Genomic DNA, 20,231 nt, shown 5'->3' with positions numbered 1-20,231 from the left:
TCAGTGGTAGAGCTTGTTTAGTTCATGGCTGCCAAAGGCAGACATCAAATTAGTATATGGAGGTAGGAAAATCTCAGCTTGGTCCAGAATTTTCTAGGCAAGAATATTTTCAGTACCATTACTTTCAGAAGCTAGGGTTTTGTCTTTAATATTTGTGTGTGTGGGGTCACGCCCAGCAGCACTCAGGGGTTACTCCTGGCTCTACGCTCAGAAATTGCTCCTGGCAGTCTTGAGGGACCATATGGGACACCGGGATTCAAGCTACCGTCCTTGTGCACGCAAGGCAAATGCCCTACCTCCATGCTATCTCTCCAGCCCCTAATATGATTTTTACTTATTATGATTTTACTTGTACCCCACCCCACCCTACTCCCTACTTCATCATTGTTGTTGTGATGCCGAGGGCTTGTGCACACCTTGATGTGGTGCTTGTGTATTTTTAACTGTTCATTGTTGGGGTCACATCCTTAAGTTGTGGTGCTTGTATATGTACTGGCCAGTGTCATTTCTTGGTTGAGATGAACAAGTTATGGTTGCGGCATGTCAGGAGTCACTATGGGGTTCACTTGCATGCTGGCCAGAGTCATACTTTCTGGCTGTGTTAAGATGCTCACACATCTCACTAGTTGCAGTGATCACTAGGACTTGTACCCTGTTTTGGGTGGTTCTTACATGCAGCCTCCTGCAGTGCAGCCAGAGATCATTGGCAGTGCCAGTGATCATGACCAGCAGAATTGCCAGGTTCATGATGGACACATGTGGGCCAACAGAGATTTGAAGTTGGGACCATATGCTTCCAAAGCAGGCACTTTAAGCCTGATGTTATCCCTCCAGGCCCTCATCGTTAACATTAAATTAAGTTATTTCTGTCCGAGAATTAGATTTGTCTTTCCCCATTGACAATATTATTTTTTGAGTTTAAAATTTGTTGGGCCGGGCGGTGGCGCTAAAGGTAAGGTGCCTGCCTTGCCTGCACTAGCCTTGGACAGACCGCAGTTCGATCCCCCGGTGTCCCATATGGTCCCCCAAGCCAGGAACAACTTCTGAGCGCATAGCCAGGAGTAACCCCTGAGCGTTACCGGGTGTGGCCCAAAAAACAAAAAAAAAAAAAAAAATTTGTACCTTTTCTATTTACTATTTCTTTTCTTTTTGTTTTTTGTTTTTGTTTTTGGGTCACACCCAGCAGTGCTTAGGGGTTACTTCTGGTTCTAGGCTCAGAAATTGCCCCTGACAGGCACAGGGGACCTTATGGGATGCCTGGATTCGAACCACTGTCCTTCTGCATGAAAGGCAAATGCCTTACCTCTATGCTATCTCTCTGGCCCCCAATAATTTTCTCTGCCTCCCACAAGAGCAGGTTTTTTTGTTTTTTGTTTGTTTTTTTGGGGTCACACCCAGCAGTGCTCAGAGGTTACTCCTGGCTCCATGCTCAGAAATTGCTCCTGGCAGGCTCGTGAGACCATATGGGATGCCAGGATTTGAACTGCCATCCTTACCTCCATGCTATCTCTCTGGCCCCAAATTTTGTTTTTTGGGGGGTCACACCTGGCAGTGCTCAGGGGTTACTCCTGGCTCTATGCTCAGAAATCATTCCTGGCAGGCTCAGGGGACCATATGGGATGTTGGGATTTGAACCACTGACCTTCTGCATGAAAGGCAAACGCTTTACTTCTATGCTATCTTTCTGGCATTCTATTTACTATTTCTAAATACCGTATATGTCTTAATTATTTTCCACGATGATCCTGTAAAGTAGAGACTGTTGTTACAGATACGGAGGCACAGAGATGACAGTAGTCTCCAAGAGTGACAGAGAGAGTATGTGGCAGAGTTTGGAATGAATTCTGGAGCCTGGCACCAGATGCTCTGCTCTACTGCCTCTCATCTCACTGGGCTTCTCAGGACAACCTCCTTCCCTGGAGACAGTCTGATGATAATGTGCCACCTAAGCAGAGACTGCTGCTAAGAGATTTTAAATGCAATTATGTTTGCAGTAATGACATTGGCTAATAACTTCACACTCACTTGAAAGTCACCAGGTCTCCCCAGTTGTTTTTTCTGCAGAAATGTTCTTTGACCCTTTTACTGGCTCATTTCAAAGATGGCATCATGTGGGGGGAAGGGGTACTCTCCTTGTTCTCAGTGACTTTCTTTTGGTGTTTGGGCCACACCCATGGTGCTCAGGGTTACTCTTGGCTCTTTGCTCAGAAATTGCTCCTGGCAGACTAGGGGACCATATGGAATGCTGGGGATCGAACCCATATCTGTCCCAGGTAGTCCACATGGTAGGCAAATTCCCTACTGCTGTACTATCGCTCCAACCCCTCTTGGTGACTTTCTTGAGTTGTGAGTTTGAAGTCATATCTTTTATGGCTTAGAAGCACATATAGAGGCCCCCTCCCCTCCTGAAAGGGTGAACGCACAAGGAACTTACAGGCTGTTGTTTAGGGAGGGAGAGGTGTTGTGGTGCTGTGCATTGGTATATTTGCCTCTTTGGTGCCAGACAGGAGTCTGGGACAGGAGAGAAACACTTGGGGCACAATGTAATGCTGACAGCAGACTGTGGGTGCCAGTCCTTTATCTCTATAAGCACTGACACTCAGGTAGAGGTGGGCTGAGTCTGATGAGCCTCTGTACTCTGGAAATTCATAGTCCTGCTTCCGTGCTGGGGGTTTTGTTTAGTTAGTTTGCTTTTTTTTGTTTGTTTGTTTTTGGGTCACACCTGGCAGTGCTTAGGGGTTGCTCCTGGCAGGCTTGGGGGACCATATGGGATGCCGGGATTCGAACCACCGTTCTTCTGCATGCAAGGCAAATGCACTACCTCCATGCTATCTTTCCGGTCCCTAGTTTGCTTTTTGTTTGGGGACACACTCAGCAGTGCTCAGAATTTACTTCTGGCTCTGTGCTCAGAAATTGCTCTTGGGGGGCCAGAGCATGGTGGTAGGATGTTTGCTTTGCACATGGCTGTCCCAGGACAGATTGGGTTCAATCCCTGGCATTTTATATGGTCCCCTAAGTCTGCCAAGAGCAATATCTGAGTGCAGAGCCAGGATAACCCCTGAGAGCCACCAGTTATGACCCAAACCCCCTTCCCCCAAGAAAAAAATCATTCTTGGTGGTACTGGTGGACAATATAGGGTACCGGAGATTGAGTCTGGATCAGCCTCATGCACAAGCGTTTTACTCACTTAACAGTTTTGGTTCCTTGCTTCTGTCATCTAAGTCAGCTATTCCAAACAGAAGACCCTGTGCTCAGCAGCTTCTCCACCCCTCACCTCCCCATCCTAGTGAATCTCTCTTTCTGCTGCCTTGGGTTCTCAGTAGCCTGTTGTCTCATTGGATTGTTTGTGAAAGAGCCACAAGTTGAAATCATTTGGAGTGTGGTAAGTGGATTTTGGGGAGGATACCACTAAAAAGTACCTCAGGGAAGGTAAAAATAGACCTCTTTGCTAAAGGGGGCTCCTTTAGCTAGACTCCTTGGGCTGCAGAATGGAGGGGTCTCTTGCTGCAGGGAAGTGGCTGTTTCCAGTTCCTTCTGCAGTTGTAAGTTGCTAAGACCATGAAGAGATGGAGCTCAGGTGGGGTGCTTGCACCTCTGATCTTGGAGGAGGGATCTCTTCCTTGGGCCACATGCTACCTCTGAGCTGGGAGGCTGGTGCTCTGCTCCATACATATCCACCCACACTTCTTCTCTTCAGACTGGCAGTCCTGGGGTAGCACTGCCTGTTGCATTTGGTTGCCATGGCAGCAAGGGAACAGGAGGAGAAATGGAAACACCTGGCAAGCAAATGCAGAAACTTGACAGTTCAATTTCCCTTCCTGGTTGAGGAGCCAGCGTCTGTGACGGTCACAGGTAGGGGAGAAGTGGGAGCTGGCATCCTCAGTTCACTCAGACTCCTGGGTGCTGACTCGGCCATTGGCGTGGCTGTTTCCAAGGCCATGAGCTCTGGGGATTGCAGCCACTGCTGCTCTGCAGCTCCACAGCTCCTGCCCTGGCTGACGGTGGAGACATGGCTGAGTGTGGCCGCAATGCTGGGTGTAGGAGTGGGGAGGCTGCTGGTGGGTCACTGCAACTTTGTGCCCGCCTGCAGCTTCCTTGCTTGTTCTCTTCTTTCGGCAGTTTAGGAGATGCTCATGGTCTGCATTTGAAAGGACAGGTTCCAGAAGGGAAGGGTCAGCCCGGTGACCCAGGAGTCACAGTGAGGCTCAGGCGCCATGGTTAGAACTGAAGCATCTATGACACAGGAGCTGTTGTAGAAGTGGGGGTCTGGCTTTTCAGCCCCTCTTGCCTCAACCAAAGGGCAGTGGGACAGACTGTTTCTGGGGTATGCAGTGGAGAGTGTTGAGCTTGAATGTGGAGGGTGTGGGGAAGCTCCCTGGCTTTTTTCCATGCCCAGTGAGGGCGAGGGGTACTGTCTGAGGCAGTTTCCAGTCCCCTGTGGGATGGGGTGAGGCCCTGGAGTCTGTGCCCCAGGCTTGAGGGGGAGGGGAAAGTAACGCAGAAGCCTTTGAGTTGAGTAATGAGGTTCTGCTGCTGAATGAAACCCGTGTTGGCGCCTCCTGGGTGCTGGGAGTGTGCAGGGGCGCGTTGGCGGCCTGTCTGCGCGCCTCCCTGGGAAGAAGGGTGTGGGGTGTCTGCCTGGCTGGGACAAGAGTCTCCTTTCTCCCTGACTGTTTTCTCCGTGTGCATGGCCTATTCAGACCTTGGGGGGCTGGGGGTGGGAGGGTGGGTGGGTGAGGGCACCTTAAAGTATTTGCTGGTTGTTTGTATGGTGCCACTTCTTGCATCTTCCTCCCAGGCAGGAATCCACGCTAACCAGTCTGGGGCGAGTCTTTGAAACAGCATGGCTTGGGCAGCTTACTTTTCTTGGAATTAACAGTGTCTATGTGCCATTTGAAATGGTGTTTCTCAACCAGGACCCCATATGTTCCCAGTATTTTGTAGAGGGCTCAGCAGAAAGCTGCATCAAAGGGGGCCATGGTAAGAGATGAAGGGACCAACTAGTAGGACAGGGTCAGGATTGTCAGGAAGGAAACAAGGTCAGAAGGGTCATAGTAGGAAACAGGTGGGGAGCACTGATCTAAACCCTATCTTCTCAGTAGAGTCCTGATTTCTAAGCTCTGTCCCCTCTCATCGCAGTCTTTTTTTGGTTTTTGGGCCACACCTGGTGGTACTCAGGGGTTACTTCTGGCTCTGTGCTCAGAAATCACTCCTGTTAGGCTCGGGGACCATATAGGATGCCAGGAATCGAACCCAGGTCCATCCTGAGTCAGCTGCATGAAAGGCAATTTTCCTACTGTGCTATCTCTCTGGCCCTCATCACAGTCTTGATGAGGAAATAATGGGGAGCTCATCCCCCAGACATAGGCTTCCTATAGGACTTTATTTTTGGTTGGTTGGTTGATTTTTGTTTTGGGGTCATATCTGGTGATGCTCAGGGGTAACTCCTGGTTCTTCTTTAAAGAATCACTCTTGGCAGTGCTCAGGATTTCTTATGGAGTACCTGGTTTGTTGTCAAGCAGATCGAGTGCTCTACCAGCTGTACTGTCCCTCCAGTCCAGGTTCCCTACACTGTGAAGAAGTTCCACATGGGATAATTATAGGAATGTTTAAGCAAATGGTTGTTGACTAGAAGGTTGTTGTTTGGTACCCTTGGACTCTCTGGTGAGAAGTACTTTGGAAACAAAGAACAAGGTATAGCTAGGATTAAAAATTTGGGGTTCTCCACTAGTAACATTCATAGAGTGACTACTGGCTGTGTGCAAAGGGGTCCTTTCTGGTGATGCATGTGGGCGCATGTGGTGTCAGGGATCAGGCTGGGGTCAGCTGTGTGTAAAACACATGAGTGTCTAAATCCCCAGTCCCCTGTGCATTCTCTTTGACCACTGCTCCAAGAAAGCTAAAAAAGAGCTTAAGAGGGCCCGGAGAGATAGCACAGCGGCTATCTTTGCCTTGCAAGCAGCCGATCTAGGACCAAAGGTGGTTAGTTCGAATCCCGGTGTCCCATATGGTCCCCCGTGCCTGCCAGGAGCTATTTCTGAGCAGACAGCCAGGAGTAACTCCTGAGCATCGCTGAGTGTGGCCCAAAAACCAAAAAAAAAAAAAAAAAGAGCTTAAGAAAGAAAAGGTCTTAGAGCTGGTGGTGAAGGCTGCAGAGGTAATTGCAAATATTCTAAATGCCACCTAAAGGTGTACTTTATTTATTATTTAATTTATTTATTGTTTGGGGGTCATACTCAACTATGCTCTGGGCTTCCCCTGGCTCTGTGCTCAGAGATTACTCCTGGTGGTACTCATGGGGAACCATGTGATACCTTGATTGAACTGGATGCAACCTCATGAAAGGCAAGTGCCCTGCACCTTGTGCTATCTCTCTCACCCTGAAGTCAGTTTCTTACTTACTGCATATGGCCAGTCTGAACTGCCATAACTTGTTTCAGATAGGAGGCATTAAAACTCAAGCTTACTGCTTTTGGACTTCTGCCCACACCCCTCCAGCAGAATAATCAGACGGCACAGAGCTTGAGTCGGGAAAAGGAGAGTCTTTGTTCAAATCATTTCACTGTGTTTTGGGAATCCAAAGAGCACAGAAACCCGACTGACAGGCTTTGAGGTGGTCGACATCCTGTAATGATACTGGAGTCTGCCCTCAGGAGCACGGGTGGGCACATGGGTGGCCTTTCCTGGGAGCTGTGTGACTCATGTGCCTTCAGGCATGCTGCTGACATCTGGACCATCCAGCTTGGTGCTGAGCTCAGGGGCACAGGCTCTTGTCCAGGAAAGGCAGTATTACTTGGGTGAACCCTTCAGGAACTTTTAGAAGTTGAGTGGCTCCTCACTGATGACCCTGCTATAAGGAGGTACTGGCAGAAGTGAAACTGCAAAATTGGTTTTATCCCCAGGGAGGTCCCTGAACAGCACATCCAGTGTACTCTCTGCAGGAGCAACCCATGGACCCCCTCGATATCACATAGATTGGGGCAGTAAAAGAGTTCTTGTAGTTTCCATTACAGCCAACTCTCTAGTCAAGGAAGAAAATCAAAACCTCCTTATCCTCATTTGTGGATTCTGAATGTTGTAAGTATGTCTGACTGCATACTTTTCCTTTGCTTGTAATTGTAATTCTAGACAACTTCTAGTCTTAGCATCCACCTGTGTTAGGATCTCTCCAGAGGATGATTTTATGTGCTGTTCTATATATGCTTTGTTTTTTCAAAGAACCAAGTGAGGTTCTGCCAGGTAATGGCTGAGTCAGTTGATCGACTGGGAGCTGATCCATCCCAGGGGTGTCCTGGTGGAAACATGCTCCCCAGGTGCAGAGACAGCATGTCTCCTCCCCGGGGCAGATTTCATTTGGGCTTCAGTCACATCTCCCTGTAAGACAGCTTTTTCTGGGAGTGATTGTGCCCAGCTCTGTGTTCTGGAGGAACATACTGGTCTTTGCCTGTTTCTTTCTCCTTCACCTCTCCAACCTGTCCATCATGGTCTCTTACTGATACCCAGTGGTGAGGGCACAATCCATCCTTCTCTTGTAGAAGCCTGTTTATGGTTGATTCCCTTGTTATTGGGACATAGTTCTGCCTGGAGGCAGTCCCTGGACAAGGCCACCTCTCTGAGCCCCTTCTTTCCCCCCACTTCATGTTCTCCCCACTACACCCAGCCTCTGCCAGCAGTGAGCTAGCTAAGCTGATGACATTCCCCCCACCCCACCACCACCACCAGTGGGGAGTGTAACAAAAGTCTGGCCGGGATGAAGCCGGGGGCGGGAATCCGGAGTGCATGCTGGCACTGAACAGGAGCCAGAGATCCTTCTGCCTGGTGGGACTTGTACTTCCAGCAGGACTAGCTCCGTGGCAAGTTAGGGCTCAAAGCAGCCCCCAACCCTTTGCTGCTGGTCCACGTGGAGAGATCAGTGGTCACAGATACTTCTGCCTAGAGCTTCCCCAGTGGTGCCAGACACTGGAGGTGCAGGAAGGACAGCTTTGCCTTTGAGCTACAGCAGCAGTGTTTGAAGAAGGTGACCCATCTCCAAGGTGGAAACCAGCATTTCCTCTCTCTGCACCTTTGTAAAAGTGAGCCAGAACTTGATGTCCAGACTGGCCTTCTATTTCAGCGCCGTCCTGCCTTGCTTCTTCAGTGCCAGCTCCTGAGGAGCCCAGCTTTCACGTCCTCCACATTTTCTCCACTCCTCCTCAGGCAAGGAGTCTCAGGTTGTACAGCGGCGGCCTGGATCTCAGTGCCCTGTGCTTTGAGGAGGAAGTCCTGATTCTGGAACTTGGTCTTGGAGTTAGCAGGGTTTGGATCTGGGCATCAAACATTTCTGGAACAGATCTTGAGTTTGTGTGGAAGCATTTGTTGCCGCTGCTGCCGCTTGCTGCCACTTTGAAAGACTGGGAGATGTTGGGGTTCTGTGGAGGCAGGTGAGAAGTGCTCCTTAGAATGTCTTCCCTGGAGTGAGTGTCTGCTGTGATGTTCCTGGATTCTGGATGCCTAGGCTAAGAGCATTTCTTAGTGGAAAGAAGTCCAATAGCCAGGCTGTTGCTGAGGAAGCTCTAGAGATTCTCACTGGAGACCCCAGTGCTCGTCCTTTCTTCTTGCTCTCCAGGCATGGCCCAAGGGGTTAATATCTCCAATGGCTCTATTTTGGGGCAAATGGAGTGTTCCCAAAATAGGACTCATTGTTGAGGAGTCTATTTCAGGAGGCAAAGCCCCATTGGCGTTTATGTAAGCGATTCTCTGTGTGTATATCTGGGGGTGTGGACGTGTGCGCTAGTGATTTCTTGTTTCTAATTATAAACAGCTTCTTTGGGGAACCAAGGAGATGGAGGTGCGTGTTTGTGTTAGGGACAGATTGTTTCAGCCGTGAGGAGTGCAGGCAGTGCTGCCCTGGCCAGGGCAGCAAGAACATGCTAGTGGCATCAGATAGGGGTACAGGCCCTCTGGCCCCCTTGTGGGCTGTGTGAGTGAGGAATTGTGAAGACTGTGCCTCTTTGTCAGTCTCTAGATTCTCTGAGACTCAAGGATAGGAAGGGACACATTGGGACCCTTTGACTCCGTTCTCAATGGTCTAAATATTAGTCACAGACCCCAAAAAATTTATTGCTAGGGCTTGAGGATATGATGTTGCTCAGGTGTAGGGAATTGCTCAGCCACCAGGCACCTAATAGTGCTTGGCAACTTTTAGAACTGCACTGTGTGATGCCAAGGATTGAACCAAGGATTGATCCAGGGTCTGCCACATGTGATGCAAGCACCTTAACCCTGGTACTGTCTCTCAGGCACAAGCCATCAGATTTTTCTTGGAATAAACTTCCCCATTCACAGGATTCTTTCCATATCTCCCCACAGGCCAAACCCACATATGTTGAAGCAAGAGCGAATCCAAAGGCCATCCAGCATGGTCAGTGAGACGTCTACGGCGGGGACCAGCTCCACTCTGGAAGCCAAGCCCGGCCCCAAGGTGAGCTGTGGCCACTTGTTCCTTCCTTCCCCTCTTCGACATTTTGCTAAACTCCTGAGTAGTCAGCAGCCCATATGACCAGTCACCCTTATTCTATGAGTGACAAGTCAGGAAAGTGAGGCCAAAGTAGATGGGTATTACTCTTTACATAGAAGGCATTATAGCAGACTGAACCAGAGCCAATATCTTGGGTCCTCACAGGCTTCTACTTGTGCCTGCCCTGTGTGATCAGACCACCCTCTGCTCACAGTATTTTAGAAGTGGCCTGTGAGACTTGTGAGCAGTGGGTGTTCTAGGCATCTGTCCCACAAACTGACTGCAGTGCTTGGGAGTACTGACTACAAAGTAGGGGAAAAACTTGTTTCACTGAGGAGAGAACAGGCTGGGGAGCAAGTCCAGAAAGGAGGGATATGGAGCTGGAAATAAGCGAAGTCCAAGACCAAGAAGAACTTTGCTCAAGCCAGCCAGAGGACTGGTGAAGGCCAGCAGCAGCTAGTGGACATTAATTGAAGACTCCCTTGACATTTTCCTCTGTGACCAACAGAATACCAGTTGGGCCTCATATGCCCCTGTTAATGAGAATGTTGTGTCCAGGTACACATCTATTCCTGTCTTCTGACTGTGTTCTTGATCTAGAGGGCATAGTCACTTAGAATAAGGCAGGCAGTGAGCGCCCACACACCTATCAAACAGGCGCTCTATATGGCTCCCGGATTTTCCCTGCCTGCTGCAACTCACTTCTGCTTTCTCCTAGATTATTAAGTCCAGCAATAAAGTCCACAGCTTTGGGAAGAGGTCCCAGGCCATTCGGAGGAACCCCAATGTTCCGGTGGTAGTGAGGGGCTGGCTTCACAAACAGGTAAGAAGTGGGGAATGAAGGTGGAGTGAGATTGGGTGCTCTGATCCCCTTTCTTACCTGGACCCTGGAGAACACAGGAGAGAGGCAGTGTTGCATTCTAGTTCCCAAATATGTCTGAGGCAGTTAGACTCCAGACCCAAGCTTAGCCATGCTGTCAGCTCTGCCAGCACTTTGCTTCCTGATGCTACCAAGTCTGAGATTTTCCACCACTATCTTTCCCACATTTGTATACATTAGCTCTCTGGCACTTAATATTCCAGACCACCTCACTACTCACCTTTTTCTTACTTCCTAACCTGTTTTTTCCTGGGTCTTGGTACCACTTTTCTTCCAGGAACTCTCGTTAGAAACCTTGGCATCATTTGCTCTTCCTCCTCCCATGTTCACTGTTAAGCACTCTTACTTGCTGTGTTGCTCCCATGCCATCTTCCACTGCTCTCCTCACCACTGATTATTCTGCCTCTATCTCCTGGCCATGGCTGTAGTGGGAACTATAAAGATGGAGACCATGATTCTCTAGCTATCCAACCAACCAGCCAGTTATCTAATCCATCCATCCATCCATCCATCCATCCATCCATCCATCCATCCATCCATCCATCCATCCATCCATCCATCCATCCATCCAACCAACCAGCCAGTTATCTAATCCATCCATCCATCCAAATATCCATTCACCCATCTAACCACACACTTAACACCCACTCACCCACTCACCTACCCATCTGTTTATCTACCTCCATCTATTCACCCACGCATTCATCCTCCCTCCATTCATCTGTATACCTATCACCCATCCATCCATTCATCTGTATACCCATCAATCAACCCAATCACTCACCTATCCATCCTTTTTCCCATCTATCAGTCCACCTACCAATCCATCCACTCACTCTCATCTATCTATTCTATCCACCCATCCCCAACCCACCAATTATGTCATATTCAACTCATTTTATCATATGCCACACTGTATATAAAATACAGATTTAACTCTTGGGGCCAGAGAGGTGGCGCTAGAGGTAAGCAAGCGCTAGCCAAGGAAGGACCGTGGTTCGATCCCCCGGTGTCCCATATGGTCCCCCCAAGCCAGGGTCAATTTCTGAGCACTTAGCCAGGAGTAACCTCTGAGCATCAAATGGGTGTGGCCCAACCCCCCCCCAAAAAAAAAACCAAAACCAAAAGCAAAATACAGACCTAACTCCAAGTGTAGTGATGTACACTTGACTAGACTTTATGTAAAACGGAAGGTTGTTGCATGGTATACCACACAGAAGAAATACACCATAATTCCCTTGATGTCTCTCTCCCCCAGTTGCTCCCTGTGGCAACTTTTATAGCTCTTTAACCTTTTTATTATTTTTTTTGGTCACACCCAGTGGCACTCAGGGGTTACTCCTGGCTGCTCAGAAATTACTTCTGGATGGCTCAGGGGACTATATGGAATGCCGGAGTCTACCTCAGGTCTGTCCTGGTCAGCCACATGCCAGGAAAATGCTCTACCAATGTGTTATTGCTCTGGCCCCTCTTTAGCCTCTTCTCTCTTTTTTGTTTTGTTTTGTTTTTTGGGGGGCCACACCCAGTGACACTCAGGGGTTAATCCTGGCTATGTGCTCAGGAATCGCTTCTGGCTTGGGGGACCATATGGGACGCCAGGGGATTGAACTGTGGTCTGTCCTAGGCTAGTGCAGGCAAGGCAGATGCCTTACCACTTGCACCACTGCTCTGGCCCCTACTCTTTAGCCTCTTCTGTCAGAGAGTCCCCTGGCAATGCTTTTAATGATACTCTCATTCACTATAGCTCTGTTCTTCCTCTTGCTTCCTTTTCTGTTTTATGTGCCAGGATCAAACTCAAGACCTCACACATATGTATGTGCTTTACCACTGAGGCACCTCCTGGCCCTTTTTCATCCCTTAGTAATCAACCCACTGTATTTTTCTCTGCATCTATATTCCCTTTAAATGAAAGATATTCCTTTGAAACCAGGGGAGAAGAGAGAGAGAGATAGAGAGAGAAGGAAATATAATAATGCTCCCTAACTGAGAGAGAGAGAAAGAGAGAGAGAGAGAGAGAGAGAGAGAGAGAGAGAGAGAGAGAGAGAGAGAGAGAGAGAAGGAAATATAATAATGCTCCCTAACTCTCTACCCCTGTCCCTTCAGCCCAGTGCTGAAAATTGTGTGTGTGGTGGACACACAGCCCAGAATAGAACTGTGTTTGGGATATGGAGTTGGAATGTGTCCACAAAGGCTTCCCAGGGGAAATGTTGAAATCAGGTATGGAAGAGGGAAAGGAGTTTTCCAAACAGAGCAAGTATTTTGTGTCAAGAGTTTAGAAGTTTTCTGGTTGGTTTGCAAAAAAGAACAACCAAGAGATGCATGAACTCTCTCGGCAAGTTGAATATGTTGTTGCATTTTAGTAGGTCAAAAATTAAATAAATGTCTATTTATATTTAGTTTTAGAAATTAAGCATTTTATTATTTCTTTTAAAAAATTCAAGTCTCAAAATTTTTTGCAAAAGAATACATTAAACAGCTTAAAACAACTCTGGAGTTTTCTTAGATTTGTAAGAAAACTGACTTTACAGTATTGCTCTGGACATATTTTTAAAAATGTTTTGCAATTTGTTTTTTTTTTTCCCTCTGGCCATGATCAGTGATGCTTAGGGGCCATTCTTGGCTCTTTGCTCAGAGATCGCACCTGGCATTGCTTGGAGGTACAGTAATCAATCAGCCCAGATTGTGACTATATCCATATACAAGACAAGCCCTAGAGGCTGGAGAGATAGCATGGAGGTAAGGCGTTTGCCTTTCATGCAGAAGGACGGTGGTTCGAATCCTGGCATCCCATATGGTCCCCTGTGCCTGCCAGGGGTGATTTCTGAGCATAGAGCTAGGAGTAACCCCTGAGCACTCTCGGGTGTGACCCCCCAAAAAAGACAAGCCCCTTAATAGCTATACTACCTCTCTTGCCCCCTTTACACAAAATTTTAATATTTTAGTGTTTTTAATATAATCACTAACACTATACACAATTTTTATCTTTTTTTTCTTTTGGATCACATCTGACAGTGCTCAGGGATCATTCCTGGAGGAGCTCTAGAGACAGTATATGGTATCAAGGATCAAACTGGAGTCAGCTATGTATAATGGCCCTAATCTCTTCAGCAACAAAGATTGAATTTTATTATGATGAAGTTTATAGCAAGGAAATCCAAGTCTTCAGGCTAGAAAGATAGTATAGTAGGTGGGGCACTTGCCTTACAGATGGTTTACCTGGGTTCATTCACTAACACCACATATTTTTCCTCAAATACTGCCAGGAGTAACCCTTGAACACAGAACTAGGAAGGAGTAAGCTCTGAGCACATCTGAATGTGACCCCAAAACAAGGAAGGAAGGAAAGAATGAGTTCTAAGTATTTACACTGAAATGATGAAAAGAAATAAAATACTTCTTTTGTGATAGAACACTGAACTTAATTGAGAACTTGGCCTTATTGAAGAATTAACTAATTTAAAACTTTTGTTCAGTACCATGTGTAAGCCAATTTTCTGATTAGTATAATGAATATGTACCTAAATAAATTATTTTCCATCGAAAGCTGTTTTATTTCTTTTGTTAAAAGCTTTTTTTTATTTTTGTATTTGCATAATTCTGAAAAAAAAAGATGCTTGTAAGATATTAATATTTTTCAAGAAAACAGACTTTACTCCATTCTTTGGGGTCAACCATCATTAAATTTAAATTATACAAAGAGGGCCGGAGAGATAGCATGGAGGTAAGGCGTTTGCCTTTCATGCAGGAGGTCATCGGTTCGAATCCCGGCGCCCCATATGGTCCCCTGTGCCTGCCAGGAGCAATTTCTGAGCCTGGAGCCAGGAATAACCCCTGAGCACTGCCAGGTGTGACCCAAAAACCAAAATAAATAAATAAATAAATAAATTATACAAAGAATACTGTGCCACTAAAATAAAATTCAATCATTATTGAAGAGTGAATCTGAGAAAAAATGGTTCCAGAATCAGCTTGGGAATGATTATAATAGTTAGAGATTGTTGATTTGTTTTCTTTGCTTTGCAGGACAGTTCTGGGATGAGGCTGTGGAAAAGGAGGTGGTTTGTACTGGCTGATTATTGCTTGTTTTATTATAAAGGTGAGCTGATGCTTTAAGCCACTGAGGGCCCTTTGTGTTGAAGAGGGTAGCGAGGGACTCCAAATGCTTGGCTCTTTAAATCTAGTGATTGGTGACTTCAGATATACCAGTTCCAGCACTAACAGTTCCATGTGTTGAGTTAAAATAGAATCCAGTATGCCTGCTATTTAGGATGTCGCTATCTGGCATTGACTCAACTTCTGCTCCAGTTGCGACATGGGGAACTTCTTTGACGCAGTCTGGAAACATGGCTAGTGTGGGTAAACCGTTGTATTTTGTAAGCTTATCTGTATTATCCTTGTGATAATGGATGACTGACTGGTGAGTTGGCCATGTGGACATTTATGGCTCTTCATTACATATAATTAGTGCTGAGACAATTGTAAGAAGAAAAGTTTAATGCCAAGGCCATAGCTCAAATGACAGAACATAAACATCCTGTGTGAGACCCTGACTTCTTTCCTGGAACACCACAACTCAGAGCTAGGTGTGGCCCCTATTAAAAGAAGAAGAAAATTTAGTCTTATTTTAAGTTCCTCCTTGGCTGGGGAGTTTCTTTCTCTTCAATAAACTTTTCTTTCTAAAATAAACAAATAGGGCCAGAGAGATTGTGCAGGGACAAGGCACTTGCCTAACATGTGGAGTTCAATCCCTGGTATCCTCTATGGTCTCTGAGTACCACTAGAAACAGTTCCTGCGTGCAGAGCCAAGAATAACCCCTGAACATTACAGAGTGTGACTCAAAAATACAAAACTATGTCCTTTTATAAAGAAAGACCCAGAATATGGAGAAGGAGAGAGAGAATATAGAAGATAAGCTCAGACTCACATGGGTTCTTTGGAAGACATCCACATTGCTTAGGCAATTCAGGGATAGTAAGACATGAATTCCATATTGAAGAATTAGAGGAGGCTTCTTAGAAGAGATAGGAGTTGAGTTGAGCTTTTCTGGATAAGTTAGAAGCTTGCTGTCTCTGGGCTAATGCACATTGCAAGTACTGTTCTAGAAAGAGAAGAAAGAGGAGTAGCAGGACTATGTGAGTAGAAAGAGTCTTGTGAGGAGAAGGACTGGCATTGGACTACAGGGATGGTCCAGGCAAATAAGATCATGCTGTGGCAGGGTGGGGACATAAGCATCATCCATGTGGCTACATCCTGGAGTGGGTGGCCATGCTGCCATAAGCCAGAGAGCAGTGAGACCATATCCACACTAGGAGGTGATCTCTGGACGCACAGCAGTTTGGATGAAGAAAAGGGCATTTTCTCACAGGCTTTGACTTTGCCTGAAATTTACTCCACCCAGGAAGTCCTTACGAGTCTATGAAACATTCAAAATATTACTTTCTGGAACTTTCTCAGGGTCCCCAGTCTGTAGACAGGTGTCAGTAGAGGCATGTTGATGTTTCTGTTGTGGGCTTTGGACCTTGTCTGTATCATAGTCACAGAGTTACTAGCTCACAGGGAATCCTTAATGGGTCTCCTGTGGTTATGTGCCTTAGAGAGCTGCAGAAACTTGGGAAACAGGTTGGGTGGTTCGAGGATAGTGCCAACCGGGAGGTCATTGTGATGCTCTTTTCCATTCAAGACAGCCGAGAAGAAGAGGTCCTTGGGAGCATTCCTCTGCCCAGCTATGTCATCTCCCCTGTGGCCCCTGAGGATCGCATAAGTCGCAAGTATTCTTTTAAGGTACCACTCTACTCTCCCTCCTCTCCTGCAACAATTTCATCCAAAGAGGCTGTATAGTCCCCAATGTGGTTTTATAAAAGGGATTACTTTACTATATGGCAGGAAAAGTTAAACTAGCACATTCCAGACTAATTTTAACTAAGCTGTATGCTCTTCAAACTAGAGTCATGCCCTGGGCTGGGATGATAGTGAAAGGGGTTGCCATGGGGCTGGAGAGATAGAACAGTGGTAGGGTATTTGCCTTGCATGCAGCAGACCTGGGATGGGCCCAGGTTCGGTTCCCGGCATCCTATATGGTCCTCTGAGTCTGCCAGGAGCAATTTCTGAGTGCAGAGTCAGGAGTAACCCCTGAGCTCTGTCGGGTGTGGACTCCCTCCAAAACAAAACAAACAAAAATTAAATAAAAGGGTTGCCATGTATTATGCACGAGGGAGCTCCAGGTTGGATCTTCAGCACCACCTGTGGCAGGGAGTTGCCCCCAAATTTGGAACAGCCTCTGAGCAGCATCTGGAATGTCAACTCACCACCAGAAAAAGGAGGAAAAGTCATATCCCAACTCTCATGCTTTCATTTGTATCTAACTAGCTTCCCACACACACTATTTTTTCTTCCTTTGCTGAGAATTTCCTGGTTCCATTTATAACCCAGCCCTTCTCAGTCTTCCTCTGTCTGATCAGCCACTGTCACTAGAATTCAGCTCCTTAGTGCGTGATGGAACAGATTTCTAGTGATTATACTGGGAAAATTACAATGAGCTTAAGGACCTGCATATCTGAGAGATTTATTTTTAGTTCTGTTCATTTTGTCTTATTGGAAATTACATGGAATCCAGTTTGGTTTACTTTCTGGAACATTCCCAGGGAAAAAAAATCCCTTCATGAAGTAAACTCTCTTTTGTCACTGAGCTTCACTTAGTGGAGCCATATAGATGGCAATTGGCAGTTTTTTTTATGCCTTCCAGCACTGGCACTGCCAGGCATGGGGGCTCCTGGAAAGAAGGAGATGGTCAGGCTCAAACTTGGGGAGTCCTGAGGCTGTCTCTTTTGATTACGCTCCCCCAGGTCCTTTTATTGCTCTTTCTTGTGTCCTCTAGCCATGGTGAGGGGGTGGGTTTGAAGATTCCTTTCGTAAGGTCTCAGCACTGAAGTGGCATTTGGTAACACAGGGACATGGACAGGATATGAGTTTTCAACAGCATTTCCAGCTGGAGTCAGGGGCTTCCGGTGACGCTCAGGGGGTTACTCCTGGCTATGCATTCATAAATCACTCCTGGCTTAGGATGCCAGGGTATCAATCTGTGGTCCATCCTAGGTTAATGCATGCGAGGCAAACACCCTACCGTTTGTGCTACCACTCTGGCCTCTAGAGCTTTAGACGTTAGATACTCAAGAGAAGCCAGACAGAAAGTTCTTCAGCCATAGATAAAGGACTGTAGATAAAAGACTGAGGTCTCAGGAAGGTTAGTGAAGTGTTAGCATGACGTGTCCGGATGTGGCTTTTTCAGGAAGTGAAGTAGGTCTCAGCTATGTGGACTGGAGCCATGGAATGGTAGTTAGCATCCAATAGTCTAAGCTTCCTTCTATTTTAAACATTCTTTTTAAGTTTATAAAAAAATTTTTTTTTGCTCTACCCCCTGTCTTCCCTAGGGCTTCTCCAAGCAATTCTCAGGGGCTGTGTAAAATCAGGGATCAAACCTGGGCCTCATGCATACAAAGCATGCACTCTCTTCAGCCCTCAGGACCTGGTTCTTCCTGAATTTGTGCTTCAGCCCTGTTCAGTGACAGATTTACTCTGTCCTTCTCTTTTCATAACTATTCAGGAACTCCAAAGTTGTTCTAAACTGAATGTTCTAGCTGCCTCCCTCACTGAACATTGCTGGATAGTGCACTCACTGCTTTCTAGGCATAGTTTCACCTTTTTACCATCTCAGAAGACTTTAATCCAAGTTAAACCATTATATGTGGGGAATGGGGGGAGTCTGTGAAGTAGTATTATTTGCTTCATTTTATAGATTAGGAACACAGAGATTGAGGAGTTTGAGAAACTTGCCCAGGGACAGGATTGATTGTTCAGTAGGCTGAGCACAAGATCTATATGCAGGAGACCCAGCTTTGCTCTCCAGCAACCACATGGTCCCTCAAGCACAGAACTGATAATTGGTTTCAGCCGTGTAGGCTGGAGCCATAGAGTGGTGGTTAGCATCCAGAGCCAGGTATGTTCCCCATTTCATCCCCCACCCCAAATAATAGAGATAGAGACAGGACAGAGTGAGAAACCTGTCCAAAGTTATACAAAACTCCACTTTCAATGCTCTCCTCTTTGAGTTGCATTATGGGGTGAGTGGGGAAATAAGCTCAGTTCCTTTCTCTTCCTTTGCTTCTTTTTTTCCTCCTCACCTTATTTTGGTTGCTTCCAAATTGCATACACATTGCAGGAGGTGGGAGTGGTTTGTTGATATCACTGTAGGAATGTTCTTCTGTTCAGACTCTCCTATTTATTGCTGGCTATGAGAATGCTGTCAGAGCTCTTCCTTCTCAGTTTGAGTGTTGCTGCCGGGGTAATAATTGGGAGAAAGATCTTGTATAAGATTTGGGGTGGGGGATGGCATTTTGGAATATCCTCAAACTAATTTCTTATACTATAATTAGCTCAACTTAACACTTCATTGAGAAGTGTGAACATAGGTTCTAGGCAAACATCTTTTATTTGTCTCAAATTTTCTTTACTTTTTTTCCAAGATTTGCACCAATAGAGAAGTGTTTCTTCTGAAAGACAGAAGGGAAATATGTGTAGGGGTGTGAGTGGTATCTTTGGGGTGAATGTAGAGAAAAAAAATCACAGTTCTGGAAGTGTTCAGCTGGCTCCCCAGTATGGTGGGTAGGGACTGAGTAAAAAAAAAAATTCTTCGTTCCTATGGGGTTGCAGTAACTTCCTGAGCAGCAGAAGGTGGCCTGGCACCATTCAGGGTCGTGTCCTTGGAATGTATAGGATGTAGTGGCCTCCTTGTGTTTGCATCTGAACTGGTTCTTCCTGCAGAGCTGAGATTCGAAGACACTTGCCCAAGATGGCATGTCCACAGTGTCGATGGGCACACCTGCAGTTATGTCATCAGCATCTAGACCGGATGCTGGTATTCCATGGACTTAGCCAGAAGGTCACTTGGGTACAAGGACACTGAGGGTCCACAGGCTTTCAGAATAATCCTTGTAGGGCTCCTGTAGCCTTTAGAAAACACTGTGCCCTGCCCTGCCAAGCAGACCTGTGCAGCTGTGCTCATTCATCTCAGGTACCTCTCCATGAATGCTTGTGGATATACAGCAACTCTTGGCCTCTTGGTCCCACTGAGCAAGTTTGGTCCCTCAGATCCAGATTTATGAGCAGGAGACATCCCCATATGGCCAGAGGCTGAGGGGCCTTTTGTGTGGAAACTGTCTTTACCCTTCCTTTTTTTAGCTGGTTGCTCCTCTTAAGATTAAATATTTCTGGCCTGAGGTCTATAGACCTCTCAGGTTAGTGGGTATTTGATAAGATTTATTTATTTATTTATTTATTTATTTACTTATTTATTTATTGACAAGACTTTTTAAGGCACTTACTAAAAAATAATTTTCACTTGTGGTTTATAGCATAAAAATTTTAAATTACCTATTTTATTTATTGTTCCTTCCCAGAAAAATAATTTCTTATCCCCCTTCTGGAAATCTACTTTAAGTGAAAATTTAATTTAACAGAAAATTCTTCCCTGGGTCTGAGCGGTAGCTCAGCAGTAGGGCATTTGCTTTGCATGAAGCTGATCTAGGACAGACTGAGGTTCAATCCCCCGGAGTCCCATATGGTTTCCCAAGACAGGAGCGATTTCTGACACATAGCCAGGACTAACCCCTGAGCGTCATAGGATGTGGCCCAAAACCAAATAAAATAAAATAAAATTTAAAAAAGTCTTCCCTTCAGTTGCATTTCAGTTTACTACCTTCCATCATTCTAATAACCCTTAGGGGGCAGGAGTAGTATTTCTCACTTTGTGGATTGCTGGAATTTCAGGGAGTTCACTTTACACCACTATCTGTGTAAT

General features: G+C 46.3%; 1 protein-coding gene across 1 annotated transcript in view; it reads left to right on the top strand.

The window, feature by feature from the left end:
- Window positions 1-20,231, top strand: part of PLEKHA7 (pleckstrin homology domain containing A7) — a 245,111-nt gene that overhangs the window by 158,337 nt on the left and 66,543 nt on the right. Inside the window, exons 5-8 of the mRNA XM_049780986.1 lie at window positions 9,350-9,461; window positions 10,216-10,320; window positions 14,401-14,473; window positions 16,059-16,159. Of these exons, the coding sequence (XP_049636943.1) occupies window positions 9,350-9,461; window positions 10,216-10,320; window positions 14,401-14,473; window positions 16,059-16,159 (391 nt within the window). The remainder of the gene's footprint in view (window positions 1-9,349; window positions 9,462-10,215; window positions 10,321-14,400; window positions 14,474-16,058; window positions 16,160-20,231) is intronic.

This window comes from Suncus etruscus, chromosome 9 (assembly GCF_024139225.1).
Source record: "Suncus etruscus isolate mSunEtr1 chromosome 9, mSunEtr1.pri.cur, whole genome shotgun sequence".
NCBI classification, from domain to species: Eukaryota; Metazoa; Chordata; class Mammalia; order Eulipotyphla; family Soricidae; genus Suncus; species Suncus etruscus.
Note: the sequence above shows the minus strand (reverse complement) of the source record. Positions and strands in the feature narration are given on the sequence as shown.